General features: G+C 43.8%; 1 protein-coding gene across 1 annotated transcript in view; it reads left to right on the forward strand.

The window, feature by feature from the left end:
• The window catches only part of DNAH14 (dynein axonemal heavy chain 14), a 305,056-nt gene that overhangs the window by 250,985 nt on the left and 42,687 nt on the right, over window positions 1–11,384 (forward strand). The window contains exons 70-73 of the mRNA XM_081823173.1: window positions 1,800–2,036; window positions 3,551–3,636; window positions 7,699–7,855; window positions 8,737–8,947. Of these exons, the coding sequence (XP_081679299.1) occupies window positions 1,800–2,036; window positions 3,551–3,636; window positions 7,699–7,855; window positions 8,737–8,947 (691 nt within the window). The remainder of the gene's footprint in view (window positions 1–1,799; window positions 2,037–3,550; window positions 3,637–7,698; window positions 7,856–8,736; window positions 8,948–11,384) is intronic.

Here is an 11,384-nt window from a genome sequence, read left to right on the forward strand (position 1 = left end):
AAAAGGAATAAAACACTTAGGAATAAGCCTAACCAAGGAGGTGAAAGACGCATATACTTAAAACTACAAAACACTGCTGAAAGAAATTGAAGACAACACAAATAAATGGAATACATTTACCATGTTCATGGATTGGCAGACAATATTGTTAAGATGTCCATACTAACTCAAAGCAATCTACAGATTCAATGCAATTCCTAACAAAATCCCAATAGAACTTTTTGCAGGAATAGAAAAATTCTTCCTGAGATTCATATGGAATCTCAAGGGACTCCAAATAGCCAAAACAATGTTGAAAAACAACAAAGTTGGAGTCATCATACATCTTGGTTTCAAGCTATATTATGAAGCGATAAAGAAAACAGCCTGGCAGTGGCATAAAGACAGATAAATAGACCAATGGAATGGAACAGAGAGTTCCAGAAATTAAGACATATATGGTCAAATGATCTTCAGTGAGGATGGAAAGAGCACTCAATGGGGAAAGGACAGTGTCTTTAACAAATGGTGCTGGGAAAACTGGGTATCTACGTGCAAAAGAACAAAATTGGACCCTTATCTTATACCAAATACAAAAATAAACTCAAAATGGATTCAAGATCTAAACATAAGACCTAAAACTATAAAACTCTTAGAAGAAAGCATAAGGGAAAAGTTTTATAACACCAGACTTGGCAATGATCTCTTGGATATGACACCAATGCTCAGGCAACAAAAGCAAAAATAGACAAATGGAATGACATCAAACTTAAAAACTCACCATCGACAGAATAAAAAGGCAACCTACTGAATGGGAGAAACAATTTCAAATCCTATATCTGGTAAGGAGATAATGTATAAAATATATAAAGAACTTTGACCACTCAACAAGAATCCAATAACCCAATTTTAAAATGGGCCAAGGACCTGAATAGACATTTCTCTAAAGATGAAGCGCGTGAACAGATGGTCAATATCCTCAATCATCAGGAAATGCAAATCACAAGACCATATCCAGTAGGATGGCTACTGTAAAAAACAAAACAATAAACCAGAAAATTAAAAAAGTGCTGGCGAGGGTGTGCGGGCATTGGAGCCCTCGTGCGCTGTTGGTGGGACTATGAACTGGTACAGCTCTCACATAAAACGGTATGGAGGCTTCTCAAAAAATTAAAGTTAAAACTTGCATATGAGCTAAGAATGCCACACTGGTTATACGGCCAGAAGAACTGAAAGCAGGGTCTCAGACTGCTCTCTGCACGCCTGCGTCCCCAGCAGCAGTGTTCACATAGCCAGTAGGTGGAAGCCATGAGTCCATCAGGGGATACACAGAACACGGTGTGTAGTTCCAAGGGAGTATCATTCAGCCTTTAGAAGCGGGAGACCCTGGCACCTGCTACAGCACGGATGAAGCTTGAGGACACGACACCGAGGGAAAGAAGCCAGTCACCAAGAGACAACAACCATGTGTGTGATTCCACTTACCTGAGGCATCCGAAGTCGCTGGAATCAGAGAGAGACAGAGAGTACAGTGGCTGCCCAGGGGCGGGGGAGGGCTGTTTCATGGGGGCAGAGTTTCAGATTTGCAGGGAAAGGTCTGGAGATCCATTTCACAACAACAGGAAGGTACTTAACATGGATGAACACGTACAAATAGTTCAGAAGGTAAATGTTAGGTGTTTTTACCACTATGAAAAACTTGCCGTTTATGTAATTAGTTTTATGTAAAACGCCTTTTCCTCAAAAACAATATTTATTTAGTCTGCCTTTAATGAGTAACTCAAAGGTAAAGGGTATCGGCCCTCTCCCTCTTCCGGTAGGCATGTATGAGACGTGCGGTGGTGGGCATCTGCAGTGGGTGTCGGAATCCCAGTGGAGACAGTGCCGGTATGTCAGCAGTGAGCTCAAGCCCTTCTCTCTCCTGTGCAAATCCCTGCTGTACAACGTGCCCCAGTGGGAAGCTTTCAAAACCAGCCAGGCTGCCTATTGCCTGATGAGCGTCCCTTTCCCTCCAGAAAGTGCCTCAGTGGAGGAGAGTAAGAGATCACCGAAGGAAAGTAAGAGAGCATTCGATGTTTTATTTAACCTAACCAATGTGCATGGGGATGGTCAACTTACTGACGTAGCTCAGTATCCCAGCAGGAATGTAGCTCTGCTGTGAGCTTCTGCCCCAACATAGGACCCTTACACCCATTTCCTCTGCTCTTGTCTCTGGGATGGGCAGCCGGAAACGGAACCGCTGGGTCAAAAGCATACGATTTTTATGTGAACTGTTGCTGCCAGGTTGCTCGTCTTAAAAGTCCAGGATAATTTACATTTCCAGCAGCAATACATGACTTCTCCTTTTCCAAGAGGGGTATTGATCTTTTCTTAACTCTTGCCGATCTGAAAACTTTAAGGTACTTTAATTTGGATTTCCTGACTAGCACCATGTTTAAGTACCTTTTCAGATGTTTGTAGAGCATTTGGACTTTCCTGTTCACATACTTGACCCATTTTTCTACTGAATTATTCATTCTTTTGTGGCCTTCTGTAAGAACCCTATTGGCATAACAGATAATCAACTTTTTGTTTTGTTAAAGATACCAACCTGTTCATTCAAGTATTTTTTAAAATTGGCCAGTGACTTTTGGATTTGTTTATACTGTCTCTACCAGGCAATGAGGAAATGTCTGTATGGCCAATTACATCTACTTTCTTTCTTTTATAGCTTCCTGATTTCCAGTTCTGACTTCTAAGAAGTTCTCCTCTTCCCCCAGAGTTTTCTCTCTAGGTCATTATTTTGTAAAGTGAAAACCTTTTTATTTGGGGGGAAAAATCAGATTTATCAATTTGTAACTAGATTTTCGTGTATCGTGGACTTTTTTTTTTTTAAGATCAACACACCCATTTTAGCCCTATTCAAAAAAGCTATCTCTGTAATCCACGTTGTGTTTAAAGTTAGACACGGGGAAAATACATGGAAGTAGTAGGAGGCAGAAATGATAGGTACACCAGGATAATTGGAAATGCACACGTAGGACCCCTTTGCAGACTCTACTGCAGAGGGGCAGTATTAAAAACACAGATCTGTATAATATTCAATTTTCAAAAATTTGAGAGTCTTGTTGCATTTCCACCTGATTCTCATTTCCAATATCTTTATAGGTAGATTATGACGAGAACTTTCTAACCTCTAGAGTTATTAGTTTATACTCACTGGAAAAACCTCACACATGCAGGAGCAGGTTGTAAAGTGTTGGCCTGCCCCTGCTTCTCCCGTCAGTTGAGCGTCCGACTCTTGATTTTGGCTCAGGTCGTGATCTCAGGGTCGTGGGATCAAGCCCCGCGTCTGGTGCTCAGTGGGGAGGCTGCTTGGGATTCTCTCCCTCCCCCTGCACCCCCCCAACCTGCACACGTGTGCATGTTCTCTCTCTCTCTAAAGTAAATAAATCTTTAAAAAAAAATAAAAAATAAGACATGTTTTTAAAACAAACTTTAGAGTTTTATAAGAGAATTTTCATTGTGTGTTTCTTAGTGATCCAAGGCACTTGATTGTTCACGTCCGTTTCTTTCTCTAAATTATATCTAGCTGAACTTCTGGATAAAAAGGAAGAAGTACGTAGTCCTGTGAATTTCCCCTGGGAGAAACTCAGTGCATTTCAGAGACTTATTTTGGTAAGATGTGCTGTGAGAAAACAGTGATATTCTACATGTTTTGAGCACTTTATCAGTAAGTTAAACCATTCAAGTTTAAAATTTTTTTAGCAAAATGTATGGATTTTTCAAGTACCGTTCATGTTAGAGGGGCGCACTCACACTCCGATCAGGTGGCACTCCAGGCCCCCTCTGCCCCCGCGCACCCCCCCCAGAGAGGAGGACTTGGAAAACGGGTGCCTGTGAGGGATGAAGAGTGGTGGCTCAGTGCCTTCACCCCGTCCCTTCGGGTCCACCTCCTGCAGACTGTGGGACCACGGTTGGTCCCATGCTCTGCTCTCCACGCCATCAGTGGTCTAGGCACGGACCCAGCCTGTGAGGGCTCCGTGTCAGGAAGCATGTCCATCCTGCTACTGTTAATAAAGGTGATATTTTACCTGACTCCTCCTGCTTCACAATCGCAGAGGGGGGGTGCCACTGGGGATGCAAATGGGTGTCAGTCATGAGCCCCTTAAAACAGCTAAAGCTTAGGGTGTGCTAAGCATTTTGCAGACATTGTTTCATGTATCCTCATAATAATCTTGGGGGGGAGCTATGATTATTTCCCCCACATCACAGAATTAGGGGGCCAAGGCTTAGAAATTGCCTAATGGCTGTGACACCTGGGGGGCTCAGTCGGTGAAGTGTCTGCCTTCATCTCAGGTCATGATCCCAGGGTCCTGGGATCGAGTCCCGCATCAGGCTCTCTGCTCGCTGCCCCTCTGCCCCTCCTTCCTGCTTGTTCTCTCTCTCAAATAAATCTGAAAGAAAGAAAGAAAAGAAGAAAAAAGAAAGAAGAAAAGGAAAGAAAAGAAAGGGGGGGAAAGGAAAGAAAAGGAAGAAGGGAGGAGGTGGGGAGAAAGAGAGAGAAAGAAAAGAAAAGAAAAAAAGAGACAAGACAAGATGAGACCGCTAACAGAGCCAGGATTGAAACCCAGAGCATTTGTAAAACCTGGTTTCCAGCAGTAACACTACTTTTCCCAGGGGAGACCATCCTCGTCCTCGGTTCAGCCTCATGAGCCTGCAAAGCTTCTTTTTATTTCTGCATCTGCCATCTAGCTTAGGGATGGAGAAACCCCTCCTCTCTCTCCCCTATCGGCCCTGACTTCATGCAAACACCAGCCCGGACAGCCGGTCACCCTTCGATTTCTGCATTAAATTTTATTTTTGTAACACTTTAAAATTCACTCCAGAGAGAGGTTGCCCCCCAAAATTGCATCTGGCTTACAGACATTTCACTTTGTTTTGTTTCTGCAATGATTTAAGTGTAAATTGTCACCAGACAAACGGGTTTGAACCTCTGGAGATCTGTCTTACGAGACTTCAGAGTCTTTAAAGAGAACGAAGATATCACACACGACTTAAAAACTCTGTGTACACTTCTATCTTGAAGTGAGTTGTCTTCTATTTGTTTTACTGTGGCAAAATATAATTTCATTTAGTCCTAATAAACTCTTTTAATTCTGAGAGATTCAGTGGCATGAAGTACATTCACAATGTTGTGCAACCACCACCTCTATTTCCAGAACTTTCTTATCCTCCCAAACAGAAGCTCTGCACCTGCGAACTGATAACTCCCCGTGCCTTCCTCCCAATAGACGCTGGCAGATACTGTCCTACTTTCTGTCTCCAGTCGCCGATCCCAGGGACCTAACGGCAGTGGAATCATGCAACATTTATCTTTTCGTGACTGGCATAGGGTGTTCAGAGCTCCTCCGTGTGGCAGCAGGTGTCAGAGCCTCCTTCCTGCTCAAGGCTGAGGACACACCACATCTTCTTCCTCCGTTCATCTGGCCGTGCACACGGGTTCCTCCTTCCCCTGGTCTGTCATGAATAACGCCACTGCAGACAAGAGGGTCCACGTTTGGTTTGTGTTGTTCTTTTCTTTGAGCCAAAATTTGCAAATTGAGAGATTTCACCAAAAAATCCATATTTCCAGTTTTTATTGAAAAAGTAAAAGATCAGGCAGTGCTGGGTCTGCAGGCAGCAGGAAGAGCTGGAGCTGAGCGGCGCCGGCCCCAAGGACCACTGTGCCACGGTTGTGAGCCACGGTTGTGCGCCACGGTCGTGAGCCACGGTTGGTCGTCTGTCACCACTGGCGATCACTTCCTCACAGCGACGGTGACTGTTAGCCGCCAGCAAGCACCATAGTTCCAGCTTTGTTTTTCCTCCGGGGAGAATTGTTTTCATTCTGTCCAACCTGCTTCTCTAATTCATGTTACCCACCTGGCAGTGTAGACAGCCTGCGACCCCCTCTCTACCTGCGGCTTATTGGCCTCGTCATGACAGGAGCATACATTTCAGCTGTCCTAACTGACAAATGCTATAAACACGTCACAGTCTGTGTAGCACAGGTCCAGCCGTGGAAAACAGGAGGGTAGACAGAGCGATGCTCGTATGTGCATAAAAAACGAGTGGTTTTCCAGAAAATAGGACCTCCATTTTCCAATTTCTAGTTCTTTGTATTATTTGAATTTTACGTAGCCAGTGTGACTCTAAGAGCAAAATTAACTTTTTAAAGCCTGTGCTATCTTACTTTCCCCAATAAGCTCCAGATGATTCTAGTTTTTCAGCTAGAAACTTCATGAGTGGAGCAATCCTATTTTCTAACCCCACTGTCAGAAGACATGGTCTGATAAAGGGTCACGTACACATGACAAAGAAATTGAGTTAGAATATTTGAAACTGGGTCTGGCCCGTAAAAGTCGGACACTGGGATTGCCACAAGAGAGATTCAGTTAGAATGTGTTTGAAAGGCTCCACCTGGGGCAGGATGAAAGCACAGAGCTCCGTGAGGGCAAGGACTCGGTCCAGTCCACACACCGCTCCCCATCGCTACAGCTCTGCAGGAAGATGACCGGGGTGGGGGGGGGGCACATGAGGACAATTTCCAGAACTATCCGTAGCTGCTTAGAAAGCAGCTGGCTGAACCGAGCTCAGCACAACCCCATTCCTTCTGATCCTGCTTTCTCTCCCCACCTCCAGTGTTAAAACTTATCGCTCTGCTCCATTGGTCAATAAAGTGAGGGAGCTGCCGCATGATGGTGACAGCCGGTCACACCCACGTCCGGGAGCACAGACTCTCAGGGCGCCGTGTCGGGACCACACCTGACCATCCGTTGCCTTACGCTGATTCTAGCGCTTTCATGAAGCGGATGTACTGGGCGAGCTCTACTCTTAGACCCCAGATGCTTTGTGTGCTGCCAATTTTCATCTAAGTCATTTAAGTCAAAGAAAATCAAGATTCATTTTTCCAAGGTGTAAGAAAAGAGCAGAATTTGACATAATGATCACATGTATTATGTTAAACAGTGAAATTGCCAATACTTGGCAGTTTTTGACCCGTAAAAATGGTAGTTTCCCATGGTTCAACCTAGGGCATCCACACAGATTCACACACCGTTTCAGCTTTGCCTTAAATGATGGGGCCTCTGAGGCTGAGGACAGAATTCATGGTCATTTTATAAAAGGCACGTAAGTAGTTTGTATGAAACAATTTTCATGGAACAGGTCTTTCCTCCAAGATTTGCAGTGATTTCTTCCAGTGGACCCTGAGCCTCTACTTACCACCTGTACACAGTTTCCAAACTCGTTCAGCCCTAGGGTTCTTTCTGGATCCGCACTCCATTTGCGGTGCTGTTTATCTTCGTGTTACTCCTGGAGGAGTCGCCTTCCGGTTGTGCTGTCCTGATTTTCATCCTGCTCCAGACACGTCCAGCAGAGCAGGAAGAAGCCCATGGGAAATTTCTCTTTGCAGCATCAGGGACCATAACTGGGATTTTTGCATCCAAAGCAAGATCTCTGTCAGAGTGTGAGAGGGACGGAGGCACAGGGTGGCCCTGGCTCCGAGGAGGGACCACAAGCCAAGGTGGCAGCTTCTCTGCCACGTGTGGACTCTCCATTACACATGCCCAACATGAGGAGCTCCGTCAAACTCCACCCACGTGGATAATGAACACTTCCTCGCTTTGTTCCATTTGCCATAGGGACCATTCCCTTGGGCGGTTTTTAACGTTACCTTCTCTTCTGTGCTTTCTTGTTTAGATAAAAATTCTTCAACCAGAACATTTGAAGAATTCAGTGAAAATGTTTATAACTGAAAAAATGGGAAGTGAATATGTTCTCAGAACTGGAATTAATTTGAGAGAGTCGTATAAGGAATCCAATGCCAGAACTCCGATAATACTTATTCACTCCCATGGTAAGATGCCACCTTCATACTCCAAGGAAGGTGTAGACAAGTAGGTTCTGGGTCGGGTGTTTTTATGTTTAAAATATTTTCCTATTCTTAGTTAAGTATTTTGGAAAAGGGACTATTTAAACTATATTAAGACTGAATATTTCTAAAAATGTAAAAGAACAAAGAAGAATAAAATTTCCCAGATTCATAACCATGGAAAAACTTACCCATGCTAATTTTCTGTGCAGAAAATATCTCCTAAACACATATTACTGATCTGAAAGTTGGGATGGCCCTTGTATTTGTTAACTGTTTTAATCCGTTGGCTCATGAAAAGATAATACATAACAAAAAAACACTAGGTGGCCCTGCCAACCCAGCCCTTGTGTACCTCAAAACTCCAAATGCTTTTTCCCCTTGTCTTTGCCCCACAGACCCTAAGCAAAATATTTTCACTTATCTTCTGTTCTTTGTCATCTCTAAATCAAATGTCTTCAGAATTCACCATATTCAGACTTTGATTCTATGGGCAAAAAAACTTTCTAAAAGTGCGTGCACGTGGACGCTTCCTCCTCTGTAACCTTTTATGTAAAGCGGCTGTCCTTCACCTGACACACTCTTAGTAGCTGCTGTCCATTTCCTGAAGACATAGCCCAGAATGGCTGCCAGGGCTCTAGCCCTCACGTCCACACTCTAAACAACAGAATGGAAGAAAGGAAGTATTAAACATGTTAACAGATCTTGATCTTGATCTCAGCTCAGGTTGTGGGTTCAAGCCCTGCCCTGGGCTCCACGCTGGGTGTGGAACCTACACTCAATCAATCAAGCAAGCAAGCAATATGTTTTCTGGAGGGAATGAAATGAGGTTATAATTGTGTGAATGTTTCCATGTTTCTGTGCAGGGACTGACCTCACCAACACTGTCCTGAAATTGGCACAAGAGTTAAAAGGAGGAACAAGTCACGTGACCATTATTTCCCTGGGCCGCAGCCAGGCTGCCAAGGCAGAGGAGCTCATCATGAAGGCCCTTCCCAGGGCCGCACAGTGGGTCTTCCTGCAGAACTGTCACCTTGCAACGTCGTTTATGCCGAGGCTGTGCACAATCATCGAGTTGTAAGAGCTTTATGTGATTTGTAAGGGATCAGATGAGTGAGCAGACCAGTGAGGTGAGACTGAACGGCCATGTTTAAGCGATGAGAAAGTAATGCGCCGGCCGCTCAGGGGAAGTTAGGCTTTCTTGTGCGGGTTCTCTTTTCTCCAGGATCTTTAAAACTGCACTAAGAAATACCTTGGTTTTTTAGGGAAAAAAACCTCTCTGGTCTTTACTCTCCGTGGCCTTCATCACTTCTGTCCTCTGCTTCTCAAGCCCTCCTGCTCCGCAGATGAACCCGCCACAGCCACACATCCGTCCGGCCCTGTGGATCTAAACCACAGTTTTTAATATGCTCCATGATTCCAGGGGCGCCTGGGTGGCTCAGTCATTAAGTGTCTGCCTTCGGCTCAGGTCATGATCCCAGGGGTCTGGGATCGATCCCCACATTGGGCTCCCTGCTCTGCGGGAAGCCTGCTTCTCCCTCTCCCACTCCCCCTGCTTGTGTTCCCTCTCTCGCTGTGTCTTTCTCTGTCAAATAAATAAATTTTAAAAATCTTTAAAAAAATATATATATATATATGCTCCATGATTCCAAATAGCAGAATGTAGTAGCTCACATCCCTCCTTCCAGTGGTGATTTATTTCACGGCCTGTAGTTTGTACTTGCTCTTTCTCGGGCTGCCTCTCCCAGACTTGCTCACTCAGGCAGAAACTTCCAGAGGCTCAACCTTCTTGTTGGCAGTGGAAGTGGTTGCAAGTCGATTGCTGTAACTTTGAGTGAAGAATTAACAATGTTTTATTTATTTTTTTAAGATTTTATTTATTTATTTGAGAGTGAGCATGCACGAGAGGGGGAGGGGCACAAACGGAGGGGGAGGGAGGGGAGAGAGTCTCAAGCAGGGCTCCATCTCACGACCCCAAGATCATGACCTGAGCCGAAACCAAGAGACTGATGCTCAACCGACTGAGCCCAGGTGCCCCAGCAACGTTTTAAGTTAGTAAAGTTGTAACCGGTTGTGTTCTGGAGTTTTCTCTCCAGCTTTGCCTTTCTGTTGCTTTCCTGGCTGCAGCCGGTGCTGGATTTCACACATGTGCTCAAATAAGGGCCACGTCATCTTCGTGCTGCTATTTGTATGTCGTGAGCGTCCACAAGGAAACTAAACCAAAATGCAACTGCCCTGACTTAAAGTTCTAAAAACTTAATTAGCATCATTCATTCTGTTCTCAGACCCTATGGCTTTTAGCAGTTTAAAAAGTATTTGATAATTTCTTTTTCACATTTACTTCATCACTGAAGAGAGCTAGAAGATGAAGTTTGCCTAGTTGTATGATTTCAATAGTTGTAAGCTTTGGAAGACGACACAATAATGTCTTCCAGGGCCTTCAGTCATTGTTCATTCAAAAACTATTTCTAGGGCACCTGCCGATTTGCCAAGAGTCATTCTAGAGACTCAGGACACTGTATGGACCAGATGGACATTTTATCAGCCTTCCAGAGTGTATTAAGATAAAGAGCAACAACAGAACGGCAGATAGTGATGTATCATTCTAAAAAAAGAAATTGGAGGAACGTTCTGCAGAACAGAATTTCAGAGACTTAGAGTAATTAGCAACGTGTAAAAAAAGTGTTCTATATAATCAGTATAATTAAGAGAAATTCATACTTCTTTATCAAATCAAGTAAGTGTTTAAGACTATCACCCAGCAGCCTACTGTGGGAGAGAGAAATGTGAAGCAAATTTCTTACGTTTAAGAGTTAAGGAAACATGTTCACAACATATTGCTAAGAGGAAAAACAGGCTACCAGCAGCACGTACAGCATATTTTTATTTAAAGAAAAAGAGAGAGAGGGGCGCCTGGATGGCTCAGTCAGTTGAGCATCCAACTAGTGATTTTTGCTCAGGTCATGATCTCAGGGTCATGAGATTGAGCCCCCTGTTGGGCTCCACTCTGGGCATGGAGTCGGCTCGAGATTCTCCTTCTCCCTTTGCCCATCCCCCTGCTCGTTCTGTCTCTTTCTCTCTCAAACAAATAAGTAAATCTTTTTCCAAAAAGAAGAGAGAAAAGGAAAAAATGTATACTTACACTTAGTGGGATTTTAGATTATTTTTGTTTTCCTGTTTAATTCTGTATTTGTTTTTTGTTGTTGTGTTGGTTTGTTTTTGTTTTTTGGGTTTTTTTTTTTTTTTGCTTTTGTTGTTTTGCACATTTTACAAAAATAATTTCAGACATGAAGAAAAGCTGCAAGAATAGCACAGAGGCTCTCTTACACACGTCACCTCTCTTTCCCAGCTGTTAACATTGGCCGTGTCCTTATCAGATAAAGGGCTAGTATCCAAAATCTATAAAGAACTCATCAAACTCAACACCCAAAGAACAAAGAATCCAATCAAGAAATGGGCAGAAGACATGAACAGACATTTTTCCAAAGAAGACATCCAAATGGCCAACAGACAC

This window comes from Leptonychotes weddellii, chromosome 6 (assembly GCF_054177405.1).
Source record: "Leptonychotes weddellii isolate Sample4059 chromosome 6, ASM5417740v2, whole genome shotgun sequence".
Taxonomy (NCBI): domain Eukaryota; kingdom Metazoa; phylum Chordata; class Mammalia; order Carnivora; family Phocidae; genus Leptonychotes; species Leptonychotes weddellii.